Source organism: Sinocyclocheilus grahami, unplaced genomic scaffold (assembly GCF_001515645.1).
Source record: "Sinocyclocheilus grahami isolate Dianchi unplaced genomic scaffold, SAMN03320097.WGS_v1.1 scaffold79.1, whole genome shotgun sequence".
NCBI classification, from domain to species: domain Eukaryota; kingdom Metazoa; phylum Chordata; class Actinopteri; order Cypriniformes; family Cyprinidae; genus Sinocyclocheilus; species Sinocyclocheilus grahami.
Window position 1 is genome coordinate 1615975 of NW_015505258.1, and position 25662 is coordinate 1641636.

A 25662-nucleotide genomic window follows, 5' to 3' on the forward strand; every position below is an offset into this window, starting at 1 on the left:
GCTCGGTCCTGGAGGGCCTGTGTCCTGCAGAGTTTAGCTCCAACTTCTTCTTGAAGTTTTATTGGCGGTTGACAAACAACAAAATGATGTATTTCCGCCACCAACTGGTATGGAGTGTGGATCAAAAAAAAAAAAAAGTGACTTACTTCCCCCTTTATTTTTTTTAATTCTCTCCCACAAATTAGTTATTTTAAGGAACTGAAAAATAAAACCATAGCATTCATTCCTTGAGTTATTTTGTAAAATATGTCTGTGTAAATTGCATTTTTATTTTTTCTAAATTTTGCACTCGAATCCTTCTTTCAGTCTCATATTTCTGACAGTACAATATAACATGTTCCACGGTTTCTTCTGGTCCACAAAATTCACACCTTCCCGTATCATGTTTACCCATTTGAAAAAAAGTGTAATATTTAATCTTGTGTCCACATCTCATCTCTCCTGTCTTTCTCTGCACTTCTCATCTCTCCCACTTTCCTTTGAATTCTGTAAAACCACCAACCTTTTTTCTCCTTATCCCATTGTTTTTGCCACCTTTCCTTCAGTCTTTTCTTAATAATACTCTTGATTTCATTCTTACTTAGATTAACAATTACGGTAATGTCGTTGTTTTTGAACTGCTTCTTTATCTACGGTTTCGTTTCCTTGGATACCAATATGCGCCGGCACCCATACAAATACCACTGTAATCCCCATCATTTGAATTCTATATAACGTTTGCATTATTTCCATTAAAATGTCTGGTCTACTTTCCGAGTGACTGTACTGTAAACTAGCCAATGATGAACATGAATCTGAACAAATAATTGATTTGACTTATCTCTTCCATCCACTGCATTGCTAATAATAGTGCAATCATTTCCCCTGTATAAACCGATAACTCCTCACCGATCATTTTCCTTACTGATAAATGAAGTTCTGGAACAGTAAACGCTACTTCTACTAACTTATTGTCTAAACTCTTTGATGCATCTGTGTAGATCTGAACATAGCTGTAGTACTCGTTAATATATGTCTGCACATTATATAAATTACATTCCTTACCCTTATTTTTCTGTTCTAACAATGTAAAATCTACTGTAGCATCTGAAAGTAACCAAGGTTTTATTACAGGTAGCGGTACAGTTGGACTAACATTTAACTGATTAACTTCAAGTTCTGTTGCTTTCTGTATCACTGTCCATCCAAAACTTTAAAATTTTCCTCCTCTCTATACATGGCCTTTAATGCCATCCTATCTGGCCCCCATTCACTTCCAACTAAACTCCTCATTGTATTTATTATTTTCTTACATTTGTTCACTATATTCTGAATATGCACTGCCCATGTAACTCTTTCATCAAACCATATCCCTAAAAACTTAAAATGTTTCACTCTTTCCAGTTCTTGATTAGTTTTACCTCACTTCCCATTTTTTTCCTTGTAAAAAACATTGTCTTTGTTTTGTCAACTGAGAATTTAAAACCCCATTTATATGACCATACTTCAACTATTGCAATAGCCTCCTGTAATTTTTTTAACAATAAAGTCAATATTCCTTCCCCTTTTCCAGGTTGCCCCATCATCAGCAAAGAGCAAAAACCCCAGCCCATTATCCAAATACATCATTTATCATTATGGAAAACAATAAAGGGCTCACTATACTTCCTTGTGGAGTTCCATTTTCGATCACAAACTTTTCTGAATAACTATTTCCTATTTTCACTTTTATTGCTCTTCCTGATAAAAAAATCCTTGATCCATCTATACATTTGACCTTTGATACCTAACTTCCATAATTTGATTAACATCCCTTCTCTCCACATCATGTCGTATGTTTTCTCTATGTCAAAGAAGACAGCCACTACACTCTCTCTATTTATTTATGCTTTTCTTATTTCGTGTTCCAAACACACAGCCGGATCCATTGTATTTCTCCCTCTCCTACAACCACTCTGATATTTGGATACAAATTTATAATTTTCCACATGATACATTAACCTTTCATTCACCATTTTTTCCGTTATCTTACCAATATTAGATGTCAATAAGTCTATAATTTCCTGGATTTGTACTATCTTGCAGGTTTACGTATTGGAACTATCACCGCCTCCTTCCAACTTTGTGGTAATGTTCCTTCCTCTCAAATTTTATTGTACATTTTTAATAAAACATCCTTGGATAATTCACTGAGATTACTTATTAAATAGCAAATCTGATCCATACCTGAAGCTGATTTCCTGGTTTTTCCTAAGAGATCGATTTAACTCGGACTTCGTAAATGTCATATTTAGTTGATCATTATTGTATTCCTCACACTGTATTATCTCTTTATACTGCTCCAATGTCCTTTCCCTTCCTCTTTTTCCCTCCTCAATAATATTGTCTGATTTATGTATTTTAACAATTTTTCGCCAACATTTCTGCTTTCTCTTCATCTTTTACAGCTGTTGTATCTCCATCCCTTAAAATTGGATACCCAAACTCTCTTTTTATCCCATTCATTCTTTTTATCATTCCCCATACTTGACCTATTTCGGTTTCCCTTCCCACTGTGTTACAAAACTTCCTCCAAAACTCTTTTTTTGTATATTTGATGATTCTCCTTACATTTGCTTGCTTCCTTTTATATTAAATAAAATTCTGAAAACTATGATTATTTTTTAACATTTTAAAAGCTTTATTTCAAGATTTAATTGCTTGATCACATTCTTTTGTCCACCATGGTACAATCTTTTTTTTCTGACCTCCCTTCTTTGGAATAGTCCGACTTGCTGCTAACAATATAGCATTACAAATATCATTATTAACCTTATCAACCTCTTCTTTAACTTCAATTTTTTCCATTTCTTGCTCACTAATACTCCTAAATGCCTCCCAATCTGCATTTTCAAAAAACCATTTGTCTATTGTATTACATTCTTCTATACATAGTTACTTTAATCACTATAGGATAATGATCACTCCCTATAGTCGTTTCTCTAAACCTTTTATTGATATTTTCCCAAGATGGTGTTTATACCCAAAAAATTCTCAGCTCCCTTCACAATTATTTTAATTTTCTCTGTTTTGTGTCTGACTTGGTCCGTACAATTAATTACATAAGCAATGAACAAAATCAACCTATCTACTGTCAGTTTTGTGCTGCTTTCCACTGCTTGACCAACCTCTTGTCTCGAGATGTTCTCATCTTTGTCAGTATCATCACTTCTCCTTTGCTCTTGGACCTTCTTCACTGCCTCTGCATAACTTGTTGTTTACCACTTTCACTGGTTCAATTTCCACAGCTCTCTTCCTTACATTACATCCATTGTATGTTACCCTATGTTGCCTCCACCCCCCCTCCCCTCCCCTCATAATTTTCAATTCTATGATCACCTCCACACTTGGGGCATCTTTGTTTTTGCACACCGCTGCTATATGTCCATATCTCTGACATCTATAACAGCGGAGTGAGGGAGGAATATATGGGCGCACTGCAAAGCTCATATATCCAATTTTGACTCTTTCTGGAAGCACTGAATCCTGAAACTCCAAAAGAATTGATAAACTATCAACCCTTTCCCCATTCATTGTTTTTTGCAACCTTTTTATTGTACTCACTTCACCTCCAGAAATACATTGTTTGAGCCTTTCTAGATCTTCTTTGATTGGAATGCCTGTTATCACTCCCGGTTTCATTCGTCTCTCACCCAACATCCTCCTTTCATTCACTTTTTTCTTGCAAATATGATCAATTTTTAGTGCTTTGTTTTTTTGTTCTTCTGTTTTACATATTACTAACGGACTTCCATCTCTCAAAATCTTAGCCGTATCCACTTCTCCTAACTTTTTCTTCAACTCTCTAGACAATGCTATTGGACTTAGATTAACCTGTTCATCTTCCTTTCTGAATTTAAGAATTACTTTATATTCCTCTCTTACAATCTTTTTATGTACAACCCTATTATCTTCATCTGAGCTGTTTCCTTCTAATCCCCTTTTACTGGTTTGGCTATCTACCTAACTCCCTTCATTTCACCCACTCTTTCTCTTTTCTTGTCCTTTCCTACTACATATTAAATTCGAGTCATCTGACTCCATTTCATCTTCATCGATTACCCCAGAAATCATCTTAATCCAGTCACAAACCAGTTTATGTCAATCGCCGTAGACTCCAAACACGATGCGCACAGCAGCTCCACCGCCACGACACCTTACGGAAACCACCAACCTTAGCTCCAACTTGCCTCAACACACCTGCCTTCAAGTTTCTAGTATGCCTTGTAAGAGCTTGATTAGCTGGTTCAGGTGTGTTTAATTGGGGTTGGAGCTAAACTCTTCAGGACACCGGCCCTCCAGGACCGAGTTTGGGCACCCCTGGTTTAGACTGTGTTTGGGGGTAAGGTTTTGCTTACATTGTGGGAACCTAAATGTCCCCTCAAGAGAAGCAAAAACTAAAATCAACTGCCTATGACCAGCTGATCATCGTGAGGAAACAGCTTAATATACATGCAAATTATGTCTTAATGAAACTATAAAGATAAGCTACTAGAGGTTTGTGGAGGATTAGGTTTAGATATAGGGGATAAAGAATTTCATGAGGTCAGTATACAGTAAAAGCAGTGGGCATCACCGTGATACAACAACAGTCTGTGTGTGTGGGAAACATCTGTACTGAAAGTCTAGGTCAGTGGTTATCAAACCTCTCCATGAAGTACCCCCAGCACTGCACATTTTGTATGTCTCCCTATATCTTACACACCCACTTCAGGTCTTGCAGTCTCCACTAATGAGCTAATGAGTTGAATCAGGTGTGATAGATGAGGGAGACATACAAAATGTGCAGGGCTGCATGGGGGTACTCCAGGACAGGTTTGAGAACCACTGGTCTAGGTAAATGTATTACTAAGCATCTACTAAATGACAGTTATTTCACAATTCACATGACAAATTAACCAAGTTATTGTCAGATATCAGATAAAATGTCAGATGAAATGACATGAAAAAGCATGCATTTTAGAATTAAAAAATAGTTGCTTCTAAAAACAATGAGTTGCTTTTGTGCAAATAAAATCAAGTCAATAAAATTATTATTTTTTAATACATGACTAAAAATTATCTTGATTTCTGACTATATATTTAATATATATGTTAGTATATACTAGACTATATATTTAGATGTCTTAACATACATCTTCACTCTAGATCAAAATTAAGAGAAATTAAAATAAATAGCAATTTTCTCTTTAAAAACATATGCAAATATCTTCCAACACCATTTTGGAGCCATTATTATCATAAATAGTCCTCAATAAAATTATTAATAGAGATGGTGTCAAGTAGTTTATGAGAAATAAATAGATAGATGGTTGTTTAACAGGAAGAGTAGCCTATCTAACATCTCAGAATATAATGATGTCAGACGTCATTCATCACTTTTCCACAGAATACTAGAAATTCATAGCCATTTATCTTTACAAAATCTCTCTTTTGACTGTCTATACAAAACAATGAGACAATTCAATAAACATATGATGGATTAGTCAGACTGTGGGCACATAGCCTACCTTATAGCCTGCTGTAATTTGTTTCATTAAAAAAAAAAAAATTATATACATATATATATATATATATATATATATATATATTATTGTACATAATAGTTGAATATATAACACAAATATAAACCTTATTGTTTTGTTTGTTTAAAGGAATAGTTCACCCAAACACTTAAATTAGCTGGAAATGTACTCACCTTCAGGTCATAGGTGAGTTTGTTTCTTCATGAGAACAGATTTGGAGAAATGTAACATTACATCACTTGCTCACCAATGGATCCTCTGCAGTGAATGGGTGCCGTCAGAATGAGAGTTCAAACAGCTGATTAAAAAATAATAATCCACAAGTAATCCACACGACTCCATCAATTAATGTCTTGTAAAGGAAAAGGAAAGGAAGGGAGGAGACGTGTGGCCAAGTATGGTAATTTGTGCTCACCAGTCCAAGTGCAGACACAAAGAAGTTGTTAGTGAACAAACACACACACACGCAGTGTGCAGCCATTTTTGCTGTATAGCGCCCAGGAGCAGTTGTGGGTTCGGTGCCTTGCTTATTGAAGTTGGAAGAGAGCACTGTATATTCACTCCTCCCACCTACAATCCCTGCTGGTACCGAGACTCGAACCCATGACCTTTATGTTACAAGTCAGACTCCCTAACCATTAGGCCATGACTAGTAAAGAAACAAGTGCTTTCACAAGTGAAAAAGTGTCTGCCTAAATCAGGAGAGAAATATGCCCGTATGAAACACTGTTTAATTGCAAGTGAAAAAAAGTCCAAAACAGTCCTGAACATGTGATTGGGTTTTGATGTAAGAGAACAACTGGGGGTGAACTTCACTGCAAGAAACGTTATTATTGATTACGGACTGGTATTTTGGCCAGTAGCAACAGTTTAATGTTAAAATGCCTTATTGATGGATTTGTTTATTACAAACATGCAGCTTTTGTGTCACAGTGTCTGGTTGTGGTGCCCTGGAGTGGCCACTTGAGGCCAGTCCGGGAGCTCACAGAGCCCACTCCAGAGCCCGCTCCAGTCCGGGAGCTCACACAGCCCACTCCAGAGCCCACTCCAGTCTGGGAGCTCACAGAGTCCACTTCAGAGCCTGCTCCAGTTCAGGAGCTCTCAGAGCTCATTAAGGAAGTCACTCCAGTCCGGGAGCTCACAGGGACCGTTGCGGAGAAATCGGCTTGTCCTGTTGCAGCCGTTGAGGCTGGTACTAAACTCTCTCTGCTCTTGTTTTCCCTGAGTTGCTGAGAGGGTTTTCTGTCCCACCAGTGTTGCCTGACAGGATTCCGGCTCCGCTCTGGTTGCCCGCCTGGGTTCTGGTTTGGCAGGAGCCTCACTGGCTCACACCTCCGGCTCCGTCCTGGCTATCTGCTGGGGTTCCTGTATGGTTGGGGCCCTGCTGGTTTGTCCTGCCGGCCCCGCCTTGGCTTTCCACCCTGCCGGTTCCGCTCTCATAACCTGGTCTACCTCTGTCCCCTGACCCCCTTCCTTTGCATGGTCCTGGCCCGCCATCCCTCCCCCTGGTCCGCCTCAGTTCCACCTCCCTCCTGAACCTTTATGTTTTCTGGTGGAGCGTCTGGTATCTGCTCCGTAGAGGGGGGGTAATGTCACAGTGTCTGGTTGTGGTGCCCTGGACTGGCCACTTGAGGGCGCTCTCCTGTTTCAGTGTTATATGTTTTGAACTCCATTTCCCATAGTCCCTTGCCTGTCGTGTATGTTCTGATCATTATCACCTGTTAGCCATTTACTCATCATCCCATCTATATATACCATGCTCACTCTGTCTGACGTTGCTGCAGTATTGTATTTGTTATCTGATGTTGATGTTGTCTAGAGTTACACCGTGTTATCTGTTCCCTGTGTTTTTGGATTACCTTTTGCCACGTTTTTGTTCTGTTCTGTTTATTTATACTTTAATAAAACTGCACTTGGATCTTACCTTGTTTCTCCTGGCATTCCGTGACATTTTGACTTTACAAATTGATGGACTGGCGTTACTTTGGATGATTGTGATGTTTTTATCAGTTGTTTGGACTCTAAGTAATATTTTCAGCAAATGTTTATTTTTGCACTTACTATTAGCACCTTCTTGCGGGCCTCTGGTGGTCGCCAGACCCCAAGCGAGAGCGAAGGTAAGGCGGTAACATCGCAGCGCTAGGACCCTGCGGCCCGGCGCGCTCTGGAGGTGTCAGCGCTCCCTCGTGCTGGAGGAGCGCACCTACTCCGCCAGACTCCTGATCAATTATTTGTATGCAAGTGTCCATCCGTAGGGTCAGTCTGGAGATGGCTGCGAATCGGGTGGGGAGGCGTTATAACAATAAGATTCACTCACCGAACCGTGGTACCAGCCGGGAAGCTGGACTGAGCGTGCAGAAGAGGCAAGCACGAGTCACCGTAAAATATAACAGAAGGGAACTCCAGAGGCGCCTGGATGTGGAAAAGTGGATAGATTGTGGACTTGACGAGCTGTATTTGGGAAGGGTGAGTCCTCTTGTAACAAAGAATAATATTACACGAGTACAATAAAATTTAATAAATGACATACAAATTCAGTATGAAGAATTTCAAATAGTTCTGTTAATATCCAATGACATGGAAGCAGCAAAGGCGTTTCTGATAAAAAAATAAATAAAAATAAGATTCAAATCTTCTTGATTGCTGATTATATGTCAGTGGAATTAATTAATTGGTAAGACGCAATAATATCGAATAATAAAGTTTCTATCAGTGGGAGGAAGATTTAAAATCATCACTATCCACGTGGAAATGTGCACCTAGTCTACGTGTCCCAAATTGTGAAGCAGGTGTCACACCATTTGAATTCAGAATGGAATGTAAAATGTCTGATGGCAAAGATGGTAAAATACGATAAAGGATTTTAATTCCACAAGTAAGTTTCGAAATAATGTTTGATTGAGTCCCTTTTGATGTGCTAATCAGTGATTATTCCGCAGTTTATTCATAAAGGGCGTGAACCTTTTCTTGGGTCAAATCCACAAATCCACGAAACGACAGCCTTTTGTGTCCTTCATGAATATATGTGTAAACAATGACAAGCTGATACCAATTTTTACTATGTGTTATTATAGTATAGGGTTTATATATATTTTTTTTAGTTTTAGTTTATGTAGCCTATATAGCCTACATGTGCACATTTTGTGTGTATGTGTATATATATATATATGTGTGTGTTTGTGTATTATACAAGCTAGTATTTTGTATTTATACTCTCTCTCTCTCTCTCTCTCATGCTCTCGCTCATCTAAAATCTTCTTCTAAAATGAGCGTTTTTCTCAGGCTCTCATTTGTAGGTTAAGTAATAACTGAACATAAATGTAGGAGCCTGAGACAGATGCTCATTTTAGAAGAAAATTTCAGATGGGTTTCTGAACTATATATACAAATATATATATATAGAGAGAGAGAACTGAAATAATTATAACTGAATTATTCAAAGTGTAACAATGAGTTGATAAGTGTTATAATGTATTAACTGTGCTTACAAACATTCATGAGATTGTACAATGCATTATATGTGTATACAAGGCATAATTAATGCATTAAAACTACTTTTATAATGTAGCATAAAGAAGTAGTACCATGTAAATTGTACACACTAGTATGGCACAATATCACACAACCTCAGAAAAAAAGGTACAAAAGCTGCCACTAGGATCCTATCCTTTTAAAAGGTACATCTTTGTACCTTATTTATCCCTAAAGGGTGCATAATCATACCTTGAAGTGTACATATTGGTAACTCAATGCTACGTATTATAATCTTTTGAAAGGGTACCACCCCAGTGACAACTTTTACCAGTTCTTTAAGAGTACATGATGACTAGACGAATCCTAACAGTCATCTTTTTGTCATCTTTATGGTGTGATGTTGGTGCTAAAAAAGAAACAACCCCCACTGAGGTTGTAATCAGATCCCCCCCTTCATTTCCTGTTGGCAGCAGGCCCAACTACGTCCTGCTCTTATGGTCCTGGGATTGATTGATGGTATATTTGTCTCATGGGGTGTTTCTTATGAGTAAGGGGGATGGGGGCTGTAGAAATGAAGACCCCATATGTCACTGTATCACACAAAGAAAGCCCTCCTGCAACTGTCCTCCACCCCCATCCCGCAAAACGACTACCCGCTACCAACTGGTCCACGGACAGGGCATCACAAGCCCCATTAAGCGGGACCATTAGTCCTCTGCTCTATCAAAGCTTAATAAAAAAGCCTAGATTCGAGTCCCGTAGTGGACAGATTCATGTTTATTTGTAGTCCAGAGGCTGGTTCATCTTTTATTCCATGTCAGTGGCCCAAACGTAGTCACAAAACTTTGCACTACAGATTTGACATATGTGAAATCCAAAAAATGTGTAATAGTGAACAGCAATTGTACTACATAAGTCTTTTCTGATAGTGTTATGGATAAAACAAAGCTAAATGCTAAAAATAGCATAAAAAGGTTTTGTGAAAATGTAATCATGCATGGTTGGGGTAGCTAAATAAACAGGCTGATCAACTTTTGAAAGGAAAGGAAAAACCACTTCTCATAAATCTTGTTGTAGATGTCAGAGGTTATGTATTCACTCATAATCTGTGGTATTTTGATGCAAATGAATGTGTCACTTGGTATAAAATAGTCAAATTAGGCACATGCTAACATGGTTGTGCACTTTGAAATGGAAGGAAAAGAAAACCCAGACTGCATTAAGTACTGGTTGGTATGTTGGGTCACCATTTGATCTTAATGTAACTCCACTTGAGAAGTTTAGCATTAGCTAGCTAGCATTAGCTGGAATTTATTGTGTTATTCACAATAAAGGATGTTACATGTTTAATGCATAAAAGGCATTTTTTATGTTTTGATGTACATTATCAGTTCAGTTTGAGAAGTGGTAATGCATTAACGTCTGATGATGATCAGAAACTGAATGGATTCAGCCAAAGTGCTTATATCAGCATCACAAGGACCAAAGAGCAAAACAGATCCACATTTAGAATATTACATTTCAGAGTTGACCTGTAGATGAGTTCTTGTTCCTAAAATGGTCAGCTTGTAAAGAGGTCACTAGTAAACAAAGGCTGCATTAAATCATTTATTCTGCATGCACAAATATTTGAAGAAACTAAATGGTTTCTTCTTGTGAAAAAGGTCTTTCTTGTGGCTAAATGATAATTCCGTCCAAGGCATGTAATGTAATTAGTTAGACTAAACCATGTCAGCCCGTGTTGATCTCACATGCACTTTTGCATTTAATGTGGATCGGCGTACTGTTACATCACAGTTTATGGAGTCCTAAGGGCAGATGATGCACAAAAGATCTGACATTTTACTCTGGTTGGACTAAGCTGACATGAGAGGCGCTGAAGTGCTAGCGCAGTGCTCCATCGGAGATTATCTATAGCATGTAAGATTAGTGAATGCAGTATTATTTGCAGTTTATCATGCAAAAATAAGTCTCTTTATGAAAGAGTTTGAATGTACAACAGATTTATTTTATATTTTAAAATTAATTTTAACAGATGTATTTTACTTTTTTATATAGTGTATAATTTTTTATATATTTATACTATATAAGGATTAAGAGTTTTAAAGATTTTCAAAAGTATTTTTGCTCACAATTTCTTCCCAGATAAAATATTTTCAAATATATTTTCAAATATTATTTTAAAAAATGCCCTTTGGGTTATAACATTTTATAATTTTACACTAGACACCACACTTTCAAAATTAGGCTACCTCATAGGTTTTTTCTAAACTTACTGTTACGGGGCTGACAAGACGCGAGACGTGCGGATCCATGTGCAAGCTTTTATTTAAAGCAGAAGAGGTCAGAAACACAGGCAGGGTCGAACAATGGCGAACAGGTATATGGCGGGCAAGACACAAGAATAATCCTAGGGCTAGCGTAGGGCAACGAACGGCGAACAAAATCAAAAGGGCGAGACGAGAGGGATAAATCCAGGAAAACAGGCAAAGATCAGAAACCAAGAAAACAGACAGGGCAAGACTAGGCTAGGACTGGGAAACTAATGCCGAGTTCACACTGCACGATTTTCAAACTTGTCGGATCGCCGTTGTTTTCACACTGCGTGACTATCTGGGATAGCATTCAGTTGCTGCTGTGTTCACATTGCACGATGGATCAGCGACAGGGGGTTTCACACTGCATGACTTCACAATAGGAAGAATCGCCGACAGCTCTGTCTGGTCCGCAAACTACGTTTCACAACAAAACACATGCGAGAAGTGATAAGGAAATAACGCGAGAACCCGCGTGCGTCAGAGTTCTCCAGCGAGACTGTAATTATTCAAATATATATACAGTATATAGCCCGCAAATTGTCTGAGCTGATTTCCAGCTACAAAGAGAAAAATAAAACAGATGATGCAGGAGGGAGATGCAGGGAACAGGGATTGGGTGTTCTGCAAACAGAGTTGAAGGTAAATAAATTTGCAGTAACGTAACTGTTATGCTGATGTTGTGGCTGGTCAAGCAAATGTTTGTGCTTGTTTCTGTATGAGATAATTGTTCATATATCTATTAAAATAGTGATATTCTGGTCTTTAATGCCTCCCCGAACTTCCCTCTGCCCTGTATCTTGGTCTCTCATTGACTGTAGGTCATCGCTGATGTGTTTTTCAGTCAGAACTCATTGCACACAGCGTGATTGTGAATCGCCGACAGCTCCAGATATTTAGCATGCCAAATATTTTGCGGGTGTCGGCGACGCATCGGCGATTCCCTCAGATCGCGTCTTTGATAATTTACACTGTGTGATTGTCACTCGCGTGAACGAGCACCAATTTGCCTCCGATGTCAGGCATTTGTCGGCGATTTCACAAAATTCGGCAGTTTGAAAGGAGTGAGACTAAGTGTTAAATAGTGAGTGAGTGATATGATACAGCTGTGTGCAATCAGTGCTTTGTGCAATCAGTGCTGTGTGCAATCAGTGTAATGAATGATGGGATATGTAGTCCGGGGTGATATGCAACAGTGTGTAGTGCGAGAGTCAATGAAATGGAAAGGGTGACCTCTGATTGCTAGCAGACGGAAGTTCATGGACCGGATACCTAACACTTACACTTGAGGGGGTAAAATAAAATCTTGATTTTTTTGTTGTTGTTTTAGCTTATTTTATTGCTTGTTTAGGTTTATTTTGAATAAAGGGATAGTTCAACATTAAATAAACCATGACCAACCAAAATTTACATTAATATTTACACGCATAAATTCTGAAGATATTTGGTACACTACTTTTCAGTTTTCTATTGAAGGTGCATAGCTTCTCTGCTCAGGAACGAATCTAAAGCAAAAGCACAAACTTTCAGTTACTAAAGGTTTGCCCTGTACGTTCAGCATGTGAAGGGTTATGTTTGTTTCACAGCATTTCAGTGGCATTTGGAGTTAAAAGAAAGGTCATTGATGCCCTGGTAGGGCTTTCAGCTTGGATCTTTCTCTGATTGACCTTTCAATTGTGGTGTTAGTTTCAGGATTTTGAAAGTTCTCCCACGCCAACCCTGTTCCCTGTAGTTATCCGTAACCTTATCAGGAGACACACTGGCTTGCATGACCAGCTCTTAACCTGCTGGATGTATATACTGACCATACTGATGGCAATTTGGAGCTTTGGTAATCATGTTAACGTAGTTGCAGTACTTGGTGTTAACTTAAGTTAGACTGAATCCCACAACATTCTATAATATGTTGTGAGTTAGTTGTATCTTAGTATGTTCATGATAACAAATCAATTAATGCAATAGTTCATCCATAAAGGAATAGTTCACCCAAAAATTAAAATTTGCTAATCCAAGATGTAGATGAGTTTGTATTTGTCATTGCTTGTACACCAATGGATCCTCTGCAGTGAATGGGTGCCATCAGAATGAGTCCAAACAGCTGATAAAAACATCACAATAATCCACAAGTAATCCACACAACTCAAGTCCATTAATGTCATATAAAGCTGTGTGTTTGTAATATACTAATTCATTAAGGCGTTTTTAACTTCAAACCATTTCTTCCGCTAGAATATGTGTCCTCTATACATAATATTGCTTGCTCCAGTGAAAAAGTTCTCTGTCTGAATCAGAAGAGAAATATGCACAGATCAGGCACCATTTACAAGCGAAAACAGCAGTTCTAAACAAATATGTTGGTGGATTTTGGTGTGAGAGGACAACTTGGGATAGAGGAAGCATTAATTTATTATGCATTGTGGACTCATATTTTTTTCCAGAAGTGACAGTTTAAATTTATCAAAATCTGTTCTGATGAAGAAATAAGCTCTGTTTGGATGGTAGCAAGTTTTCAGTTTTGGGTAAACTATTCCTTTAAATCAAAATTGTGTTGTTAATTTATTCACCCTCATGTTGTCTGACTTTGTCTTTTGTGGAACAAAAAAAAAAAAAAAAGAATTCTACTGATTACTCTTTTCCAAAAAACAATCCAAAAGCACCTGATCATAGTATCATAATACTGGTCCATACAACTGAAATCTCTTGATTCTGATCATTTCCATGAATCATCTGAACCTGTTCTGAACATTTTGTTAATTAATCAGACATTACTACTTTTCTTACAAACATTCCAAATTGATTTTCCGTGAATGTGTATCAAATCCCAGCCTTTGTGCTTCAAGGGATAGATAATTTTGTCATCATTTACAACAACATTTACTGTACCCTCATGTTGTTCCAAACTTGTATGAGTTTCCTTCTTATGTTGAAAATAAAAGATGATATTTTGAAGAATACTAGTAATCAAACAGTACTACTTCGATATATTTCTTTACCTACTGAAAGTCAATGGGAACCAACTGTTTGGCTCTTCAAAATTCTTCAAAATATCTTCTTTTGTGTTCAACATAAGAAAGAAACGTATAGAGGTTTGGAGCGACATGAGGGTTAGTAAATGGTGACAAATTTACATTTTTTTTGTGAACCATTCATTTAAGATCAAGCACAGAGGTCATCAAGGGATCAAATAAATGATAAGATAGGCATATATTAAAAGAAAATATGCTGTGATGTTTTCATTCTGCTTTGCTGGTGGGTGGCAGGTTTCAAGCTGATTTTGTTTTTGTAAATTATTTACTGGAAGGACATGAATATTGACCTTGGCCTATTCTCGAAGGCACCAAGCCACAATAGAAAGGGAAGTGAAAATGAAATTGTTCTTGAAACACAGAGGTGCGCACCATAAATAATATATTATATTTTTCAGGTACACCATTTCCTATTAGAGGAAATTAGTAGCAGTTACGATTTTAAAATCAATGCAGAATTAAGCCATTAATTAAATAATAAGTAGTCTGGTTTATCTGGAGGTGTATTTGAGGTGGTTTGAATAAAAGGGAAGGGCGGGACTTGTTAATTCCCATACAATAGATTAGTGCTGAGTGACAGCTGTCTGGCCTAGATTGACAGCTGCTGAATGGAGCATGAGACAACACTTTGATTTGAGCTCTGTAAGGCTGTTTGGTCCGTCTGATTTCACCACTGTTCTCATTTAGTATGACTTCTAACATTTAGAGACAGCTTAGCAGGGGATTCATTGATTTATGTGGTGGGCAGTCAAGTGAGAATAGGTCTGAATGTGCATATCTAATGCAACTCTTCCTTTTACAATGTATGTAACAGTTGTGAGTTTCTTTTATTAAGCCATAAATTAAGTCTAATTGTAAATGCTCTGTTCACACCATTTATTAATTAATGCATTAATGATGAACTCCGATTTTAGCATTTTGTCATAATTATTATTAGACCATTTTTATGTATTAGACATTTTTAGTGCAAAAATTCAGTGCCATATACATTTTAAAAGTGTGGTCACATTTAGCTTTGTGTGGTGAAATTCCATGAGTGGCGGTTAGCCGGTTACACTAGACATTGAGCATGTTAAATTTCTTCAGCCACTGAAATGGTTGTGATATGACATCATACTCTATGGTGTCTTGGCCCCACTTTATATTAAGTGGCCTTAACTACTATGTACTTACATCAAAAATTAAGTACAATGTACTTATTGTGTTCATATTGTATTGCAAAACACTTTTGCTGCTATTGAGGTGGGATACGGGTAAAATTAGGGACAGGTTTGGTGGTATGGGTAGGTTTAAGGGTGGGTTAAGGTGTAAGGGATGGGTCAACTGTGTAATTATAAATGTAATTACATGCAGGTGTTTTTAAAATATAAGTACAATGTAAAAACATGTATGTACACAATAAGTGCATTGTACCAAATTATTAATTTAAATGTAAGTACATAGTTGTTAAGGCCACTTAATATAAAGTGGGTCCGGTGTCTTTTTAAAAAAATAAATAAAATCAACATATAACAAATAATAAATCCTAAATTTACAAATATACACTCACCGTCCTGCAGTGCCGCAAACCTGTAGCTTTAATGTTTGTGTACTTTTAATCTAAGAGATCATGCTGTGATGTACTGATCTTCTTTTAGACACACATTTAAACTTGAACTTTGGAAAGCAGCAAAATGCAAAACATCTTCACATGAGCTTGCATTTCCGGTCTTCATAATTTGGGAATTTCACATAAGGAATATTACACCCAAATTTCACAGCGGATTTATTTCGGAACTTTTAACATGCAGATTCGTAGTGTTTACCAATATAAAGCTGCTGGGTTTTAAGTGACCTCTGCTTCGTGCATCTCATGCATCGAGAATCTGGAAACTCAACTGACCTTTTTTAAATTCACATTTATTTGTATAGTCAGTGTTTTTCAGAATACATGATGTTGCAAAGCAGCTTCACAGAAAAAGAATGTTTCTACAGTTAAGAGCAATTTATCAGTGGTCATAGTACAAATCATGCAGTTAGTTAATGACGTATTCAAGCAGAAATGTTGATCATGATTAACGGGATGCCCATCCCGTGGCAGAAACTGAAAAGCAGATAGAGAATAATTAGTGTAGCTACTGTTCATAACATTTTAAGCAAGGAATGATAATATGCATTTGATTAGATAAAAGTAGAGTGCATGGTTATTAGATGTATTATGTGAGCGCTTGGCTAAAGAGATGTCTTTAATCTAGATTTAAAGATTTACTGTCTGATCCCTGAATAATATCAGGAAGGCTACTGCAGTGTTTAGGAGCCAAATGAGAAAATGCTCTCTTATCCAAATTTAATACAAAAAAATATTGGTCATCCAATCTTTTACATATTCTGTTAGCTTGGATCATTTTGAAATTTCATTTGGTCTTGTTGAAATATATAGTTGAGTATCATCAGCATAACAGTGGAAACAAATCTTTCTACTATTTTCTAATAATACTACCAAGGGGTAATAAATAGCAGAGGGCCTAAGATAGATCCTTGCAGTACTCCATTGGCGGGAAGGAGCACAATTGAGCAGACACAACCTTTTCTAAAATTATAGACAAAAAATATTTAGATTTTAAGTGTGTCTGTAATTTGCCAGTGCTCTCAGAAATGACTATCTTATAAATACTGTTTGACTTCCTTTCTTTTCCATGACAAGTGGGTGTCAGAAACGGAAAGTTGCACAGCGCTTTGTGTACCGGTGTAACTTGATTTCTAGATGCGTCATCTACTGTCAGAGAGTGAAATGACATTTTCTTTCAGCCTACCGTTTTTCATGGTGGTGTGAAGAGGCCTTAAATGTTTCTCTCCTCACAGGAAGAGGATATGCCAGAGGAAGTGAACATTGATGAGCTACTAGATCTACAGAGTGATGAAGAAAGGATGCAGAAGCTTAAGGTATCTGCTTTCTGAAACTACTGATGAAGAAACCAGTATGTGGTATATTTAACTAATTTAAAGGAACAGTTAACCCAAATAGTGAATCATATGAGCTACTTTTATGAGCAATTTCTTCTTTTAAGTTTCTTTATTTGTTTTCCACATAAGATAGAAATCCATAGGGTTTTGGAACAAATTATTTAATGAACTATTCCTTTAACTAGCAAGCTCTCTTTAATTGTAATAAAAGAATCAATCCAGCATTAAACCATTCAAATCCATTTTCAGCTGGGACAAGATTTGTCACGCTCTTTAATAAATCGCTCGATTTTTATTTCTTGTAGGACATCCTTCATACCTGCGGTAACAACACAGAAGTAAGTCTACCTACCTCTTTCTCCCCCCTTTTCTCTACCTCCTTTCTGCTATCCATGTTATAATTCTATCAAACAATAGGAAATAAACATGATCTTTCATTTCAAACAAAGTTGTGTTGTCCTTTTCTGCATATAGCTTTGATGTTTTATCTTTAACTAAATAACCCCCTCCAAGTGTTTGAGTTTATTGTAGATATAAAAGTGACTCACTGTCACACTGCAGGAAATAGTGACTAACAGTGTTAATGATTAGACCAAATTCTTTATCAAAACGTGGGTGTTGTGGGATAATACCCAGAATTTTTTTTTTTTTTTGCTGAATGCTTTCTAAAGCCAGATGATGTAGTTACAACAACCACCAGCAGGGGCTAAATGGGCCATGCTAACCAGCTAAAACTTTTAGGACTACAAACACTGCATCATCATCTGCTGCCATCTGTTGACAAAATTGAAGAAATTGATAATACTTAATACTTTTACTGTTAATACTTTAAAAAAATATTCAGGTCTTATCTCTAAGTTGTGTTTTCATTCAGATACTGTTGACACATTTTATCATGTCTGATTATTCTGTGTTGACGTGCTTTTCTCCTCATCTTCATCAGGTCTTCATCACAGAACTGGTGATTAAACTTCATGGTTTGCAGAAACAAGAAGATCTCCACAACAATGGGATTGAACATCCCCAGCTTCACATCTTTTCTGATCGCCAGGGCTCTCCTGACACTGAGAGACACTGAGCATCTGCTCAAACATACAGTCTCCTGTATCAAAACTACGTCATATCAAGGCATCAGTGCTGTCTTCATTATTTCAAGTAACAAAACAGAAAAACGCTATAAAAATATTTATGTAAAAATCTTGCCTAAAGCTCAGAGTAAAACACTGAGTGACCGACCACTGCATGGACCTGTGAAAAGTTGTCTTAATAATTTAGAAATTTTGAAACAATTATAAATGAGAGTCTCGTTTGTTACAGTAGAAGTGCTTTCACGCAATGAACGTGTATTTGTTAATTTAAGCAATTATTATTCCCAAATTAATCCCTTAAAATTGCTTTTGTTGGTATAACCCATAATATATAGTCAGGATTATATGGAAATATTAAATAACTTGTTTGACTTTAATAAAAACAGTTAATTTAGTGAATTTTAGTTAATCTGTGAAAACCATTTGTACAGTGCATAGCAGCCATTTTAAATAGTTTTTCTTAGAAATACTGACCCATGTTAAGGATTTTACTCATGAAATATTTCTTGTTTTTTTAGATTATGCTGAACCCATGAGTTTTTCACAAATGGACCAAAGATTTTTGTGCTTTTTAGATTTCAAATCAGTTACAGTAATTCCCTGTTGTGTTGTGTATGTCTGGTTAGATTTTGTAGGATTCAATTATTTTTCAGAAAAAAAGTTTTGAATATCAATGCTGAATTTAATATGCTTCATTAAAACTGACAGCTTAAGCTTTTTCCCAGTAGAAATGAAGGCTGGTTTGTAACAAAATCATGAGGTATTGTTAATATGTTTGCTGCTACTATATGAATTACTCAAGCTGGTCAAATTTATTATATGTTTGAAGAAGACTCCACATTTTGAAGCAATTCTTGAGTTAATTCTCTTCTAGCTCTGTATTTTAGTTTGTATAATGCACCATAATGTATGTTTGTTTGTACAGTGGCAGACTTCCAGAAATTTGTCTTACTTTTTTTTTTTTTTACTGTTTTTAGTTTTACTTGCTTGTTTCACTTGTTTGTTTTATTTTATATTTAAAATGATATGAAACTGGACAAAATAATAACGGGCTATTTATCTTTTGGTATGCCTTCATTTTAAATGAAACAAAAGCACACAAGCTAAAGAACACAGAAATAAATCATGCTGTATAGCCCGTTATATCTTTGTGAAATAAAATAATAATAAATCTACTGTATGTCTTCAGTTAATTATTATCTTTATTATTATTATATTTACTAAAGTACATAAATGCAAATAGTTTTGTGCTTGTATTTGATTTTCTGCCTTTTAATTTTTACACACATAAACAAATGTAAATAATGACAGATTTATGAGTTTGTGGGAAAAAAAATATTAGGATAAATTAAGACATTTTCAGAATAAATTATGTTAAAATTATGGATGTATGTATCTATCTAACAAGCTAACTTGTAAATAATATCAGAAAAAGACAGCAGAGGGCAGTGATGCTTCTGTGCACATCAATCTGTTTTAAGCTATTTTGGTTATAAATGCTATTGTATTTTATTGTATAGCATAAATGTGTTTCACTTCCCCTTACAAACCGTTTAAGATTAAAAATCAGTGCAGAAGATGTTTTATCATTTAAAATCGTAACTGTAATTATTTTATTCATAATGGAATCTGCTATATCAGAAACATACCATGTCAACGGTGAGCCCTGTCAAACAAAGGGAAAAAAGAAACCAAAAAAAACATTGTTTTTCAGATAGAGCTGTGCGAATTCTTTCAAGCAGCAAAGTCATGCTTGTTCCTATGATGTAAACAATATAAATAGCACTGATTACCACAGTGCTGATCAAAGCCTCTATAGATCCTCAGGTCTAATACAATGCTGTAAGAAAACAAACAAACTACCCCACGCAGAGACGGTGCAGGTGCACTCATTGACCAGGGCACAGTCTGCCCTGCTTATTTCAACCCACAGTTGGGAAAACACCTTCAGATGTGCTAGGGCGCTTAGCATCAACAAACACGCTTAAGACAAAAGCCAAGCAGGACAGTGGACTCCTACACACTCAGATCCACTTCCCTCACGCCACACACCAGTGATGACCAGTCATGTTAGTCATAAGCACACATATCCATGCCAGTCAATCAAGAAATAAACAAAAAATACTGTACTGCATCCATCCCTCCCAGAGCAATTAGTGGAGTCATAGTGCCCATGATCCCAGAGGCCCAAGAGGTGGTGGGGGAAGCGCAGAGCTGGTGGAAAGGAAAGGGGATGGCCGGCTTCCTGAGGAAAAAGCATCGTCTTTTGCGCTCCAAAACAACGCAGGAAGTGACTGTAGCCAGTCCCGGGCTTCAGACGTGCTTTCAGTTGGACGACAGCACATGTAGAGTTAGTTACTCTCTGAGTTGGACACTGACAGTGACAAACTAAGACACAAACACATCCACAGATACGAAACCTCTGGGACACTGGGATGTCCCTGCTCTGAGACGTATAGGGATTTACCATCGCTTCACTGCCAAACAAGGTAAGAGGAACGTTTTGTCTGGTTTGACAGGGCTTTCTGACTTTTCGTAGGTTCAAAATTGATGAAATGACAAGTGGAGGCTCGTTTAGAACTAAGTTAGTTCAAATGTCATGGGGTTCAACTGTTTCTCTTGGGTGAAGAGGGTTATTCTGACGTCATGCTGAGCTGAGTGGATGTTGTGTAGGTCTTAGTGCCAATGATATACATGAATGCCAAATATACTTCAGCCTTCATACTTTTTGTACACTTCTTGCATTAATACACTCAAACAAAACTGAAAAGCTTTATAATTGTGGAATATGACTGAGTACTTATTGATTTATTTAGCATGGTCCATGTTATGATGTTCACATGTGTCGGGAACTGATTTTTGATAAATCACTTTCTCTGGACATCTCGTCTCAAAACAGTGGACAGAAATAAAGTATAGAAGATTTTGTAATCAGCTGGTTTTCACGTTTCTATTCAGATTTGACTTTAATCTAACTGATACTAAAAATGTTAAACAACAACAACAAAAATCCTTAAAATCAAACATTAAAATGTATTCATGTTGCGTCAAACTGCATAGGCCCAACAATGTGAGAAATTAATTTGCACTTTTTTGGTTTTCTTAAATAAACAACAAGAGAAGTATGAATAATAAGTGAACAGATTTTTTTTTACATTTAGTCTGGCTTATATGTTCTTTGACCTTGTGTAGTTTTGTTCTCTTGTAAGGATTTTTTTCCCCACAAATTAATATGCCATAGAATGGTGGTTCTCAGTTGGGGGCCGGGGCAAACTTCCAGGGCAGCTCAATAAGTCTTAAAATTATTTAAATGTAGTTATATTACATAATCTTAATTAAAATGCTAAAACACAAAAAAATTATAAAAATGTACCACATCAAACTGTCATAATATTTTTATTTAACACTTTAAACTGTCATTATATAACAAAACCAGATCTAACTAGACTGTAAACAGTAAAAATAAATAAATTTAATTAAATATAATATAATGAAATAAAAAGTAATATAAGTTGATATATATATATATGTGTGTGTGTGTGTTTAATATATATAATAATATTTTTTTATTACAACAGAAGTGTCAGAAGTACATATCAGCTTAGGAAGGCTTTAAAATAGTGTCTTGGAAAAAGGGTGGCCTTGGAGTCAAAAAGGTTGAGAACCACTAGATGTATAACCTTTGACACCAACAACAAAACAAACATTTTCTCCTCTCTTTTTGTAGCTGATAAGATATTTATTTTGATATCATAATTTACACATTTATATATGTTTTTTTCAACAGAACAGACCATGAGAGGCAGTTTGGGTAATTAGTTCCAGTGAATATTTTGTCTATTTTTGTTTTAAAAACGTTTTTTAGATTCTGTTACAGCCAAATGAATTATATGCCATCAAAATGAGTCATGAATTCATATAATACACAATCCAACTGGAATAACATAAGGTATAGAATATTAAACAGACTCAAAAAAGTGTAAAAGCTGTCCATTTCAAAAGGTACTTATATATAACATTTACATAATAGTATTTTATTACTGATATGTACCTTAAAGATTGAGATTTTGAAAGGATAATGCCCCAGCGACAGCTTTTATACCTTTTTTCTGAGCGTGTACATGTGAGTGAAAACACCACCTGTGCCAAGAGTAAACAGACAATGTGGATGACAGAAAACACATGTACAGCAATAATGTGACAATCATGAAAGCCTGGGATAGACAAACGCATGCCATAATCAATCTTTCCTCAAATGGTGAATGATATCTTCCCCCACAAACCTCTTAAATTAGCTTTAACCTGACCCGCTCAATGTAAAAGGTTACACTTGTGACATCCATCCAGTCCATTCCCGCTTACAGATGCCCACACTCCAGCGAAACGGAACCAGGATGCTACCAGCTAAAATGGGCCCTATAAAGGATAACCCCTGTTCCTCTGCTGGCATCCACCGTGCTGAATTGTGTCAGGAGGGCTGCGGCTGATTGCTCGCTGTGGTCAGGGCTGCTGTTCTAGTGGCATGACAGAGAGCCCTTCTCTCAGCACAGATACAGAGGGCTTTTCCTGTGGTCTGTATGGAGCACCACTGCAGGATGCAGGCAGGCTGTGATTGGACCATCCCCTGCTGACTCTTCACTCAGGTGCCAGCTAAAAGTTGCATAATAGTGGTGACAAACCACTATGCCAATATGAGCACACCACTTTGGGAGAGATTATGTGTTTTACTGTAATGACAGTAATGACTGTACAATCAGTGATGAACAGACATATAGCCCATTTTATGATAATTCATAAATAAAATAAATCAATAATAACAGATAAATAATAGAATAAATAATAAATAATAGAAAGTAAATATTTTACACATAATATTTTACACATATTTATAATAATTGTATTTTTACCAGTATATATTTGTCTTTATAAATGATATTTTATAAATGAATACTTCATAATGTGATACTTTATAAACAAACAAACAAATAAATAATAGAATAAATAACAGTGTCATGCCCTTGGACTGCCCCTGTGTTCCTGTCTTGTGTTTTGCTCCCCATGTGCTCCCCATGACCCAGTTTCTCCCGTGTTTGATTTTGTTAATTGATTTCAGGTGTTTCTTGTTAATTTCCTTATTTGGTTCCAGTTATTTAAGCCCAGTGTTTTCCTGTGTCCAGTGTTCGGTGTTATACGTCAACTCCATGTCCTACATGTGTGTTACCCTGTTTTGGTTTATTAAAGACTCCTTCGTAAATTCGCCCACGTCTCCTCGCTCCAACCTGCAAACAGTAAGCGGCACCCCTTCTCCCTGTTTTTGTTTTCCATTCCCCGCGTTTATGGAAACCGCTGCGAGATTTGCTGCCCTAGCCCGTAAGGACCTTCCTTTTGTGGAGTATGCCAGGGAATTCTGTGGGCCCGCCGTCTTGATGGCATTAGACGACGCCACACTAAATTCTTTGTTCTGGATCAGGGCCAATTACCATCTCCCCGTGGACCTCCCAGACACTACTGGACTGAGCTGGAGGGAAGGGATCCTCTGGTGTCTGGAGAGCGTCCGGCCCCGATCCAGAACCGCTACGCAGTCAAGTCTGCCGGCCGCTCCGTTGTCAAGCCCGCCAGCCGTTCCATTGTCAAGTCCGTTGGCCACTCCACTGTCAAGCCCGCCGGCCAATTCACTCCCAAGCCCTCAGCTGACAGCAGCTGTCTCCCTCACCTCAAACCAAAGGAGGAATCTGAGGAGGAAAATACTGTTAGCTCCCATCCCTGAGTCCACTCCAGTGTCGGCTGCAGGCCCTGAGTCCGCTCCAGTGTCGACTCCAGCCCCTGAGCCCGCTCCAGTGTCGGCTCCAGCCCCGGAGTCTACTCAAGTGTCGGCTCCAGCCCCTGAGTCCGCTCCAGTGTCGCTCCAGCCCCTGAGTCCACTCAAGTGTCGGCTCCAGCCCCTGAGTTCGCTCAAGTGTCAGCTCCAGATCCTGATTCCGCTCAAGTGTCGGCTCCAGGCCCTGTTCCCACATCCAGCCCAGAGAGGGCTCCTGTTCCCAAGTTAAGCCCAGAGAGGGCTCCTGTCCCCCAGTCCAGCCCAGAGAGGGCTCCTGTTCCCACGTCCAGCCCAGAAAAAGACTCTGTTCCCAAATCCAGCCCAGAGAGGGCTCCTGTTTCCAAGTCCAACCTAGAGAGGGCTCCTGTTCCCACGTCTGGTCCACGGAGGGCCTCAGAACCCGAAATTTCCCCCAAGGAATTTTTTTGAGCTTCCAAGGAATTTTTCTGAACTTCCTGCTCCGCCATGGCTCCCCGAGCTGCCTGCTCCGCCATGGCACCCTAGTCTGCCTGCTCCGCCATGGTTCCCTAGTCTGCCTGCTCCGCCATGGCTCCCCAAGCTGCCTGCTCTGCCATGGCTCCCTATTCTGCCTGCTCCGCCATGGCTCCCTAGTCTGCATGCTCCGCCATGGCCCCTTGAACTACCCGCTCCGCCATGGCTCACTGAACTGTCTGATCCACCATGGGTCCCAGAACGGGTACCGCCCTGGAGGCCTTCCGTCCCGTGTTAAGCCTGTCCCTAGATGCCTCCAGAGCGGGGAGTCCTTTATTCAGTGCTGTTCTTAGATGTGGCGCCAATTGTGGTTTCCTGATGCGCTTTTTGCCCCCTGACAATCAACAGGAACAAGTATGTGATGTCCTTGTTCGGTTTCAACTGAAAAATATAGCATGTATCTCATAATTGATTAGCAGAGAGTTCAAGGTGGACAAGAGAAGTATGTGCAGTATGAACGTACAATATGTACATCTTGTGATTCCCCTGATTTGATCAGCCCAACTGATCAGCGCTCTCGTTTAAAAAAAAGAAAAGAAATACGAGTTAAATAGCCATGGCAAATTTTTGATCTCTACGAATGTGCCTGAGTTTCATGGGAGGCGTGACACGGCAATTCTTTGTTTATGTATCAGCGAATAAGCTTTTCTGTACTGTTTATCATATTGTTGAAGGAAACAGATTTCATAATACTTATATGGGCTGCCAAGATGCTTAACAAAACAAGTGTTTGGAGGAGCTCACACTCCTCCAACATGCTTGGTTTCTTTTATTCAGGCCTTGTTCAATTGCTATGTGCCCTCCATGACGCACTCCAGGGCCATTTCTATTGTTCAGACAAAACTATATGCATTTGTCTGACTTCACCTTGGCACGTGTACTGCCTGGCTGTTTTGTGAAATATAAAATTGTTAATTGGGGGGGGGGGGGTTCAAGACCTGTGGGTTAACAGACAATTTTTTT

General features: G+C 37.9%; 3 protein-coding genes across 3 annotated transcripts in view; 2 read left to right on the forward strand and 1 right to left on the reverse strand.

The window, feature by feature from the left end:
* The window catches only part of spint2 (serine peptidase inhibitor, Kunitz type, 2), a 7635-nt gene extending 7251 nt beyond the window's left edge, over window positions 1-384 (reverse strand). Inside the window, exon 1 of the mRNA XM_016273573.1 lies at window positions 372-384. Coding sequence (XP_016129059.1) covers window positions 372-384 — 13 coding nt within the window. The remainder of the gene's footprint in view (window positions 1-371) is intronic.
* Window positions 385-7723: 7339 nt separating this feature from the next.
* Window positions 7724-19373, forward strand: LOC107586311 (protein phosphatase 1 regulatory subunit 14A-like). The gene is made up of 4 exons (XM_016273596.1): window positions 7724-8009; window positions 17200-17280; window positions 17607-17639; window positions 18245-19373. The coding sequence occupies exons 1-4, from the start codon at window positions 7779-7781 to the stop codon at window positions 18377-18379; spliced, it is 480 nt and encodes a 159-aa protein (XP_016129082.1). The 5' UTR covers window positions 7724-7778; the 3' UTR covers window positions 18380-19373.
* Window positions 19374-20562: 1189 nt separating this feature from the next.
* The window catches only part of LOC107586290 (tumor necrosis factor alpha-induced protein 2-like), a 35781-nt gene continuing 30681 nt past the window's right edge, over window positions 20563-25662 (forward strand). Inside the window, exons 1-2 of the mRNA XM_016273575.1 lie at window positions 20563-20708; window positions 20771-20878. Coding sequence (XP_016129061.1) covers window positions 20563-20708; window positions 20771-20878 — 254 coding nt within the window. The remainder of the gene's footprint in view (window positions 20709-20770; window positions 20879-25662) is intronic.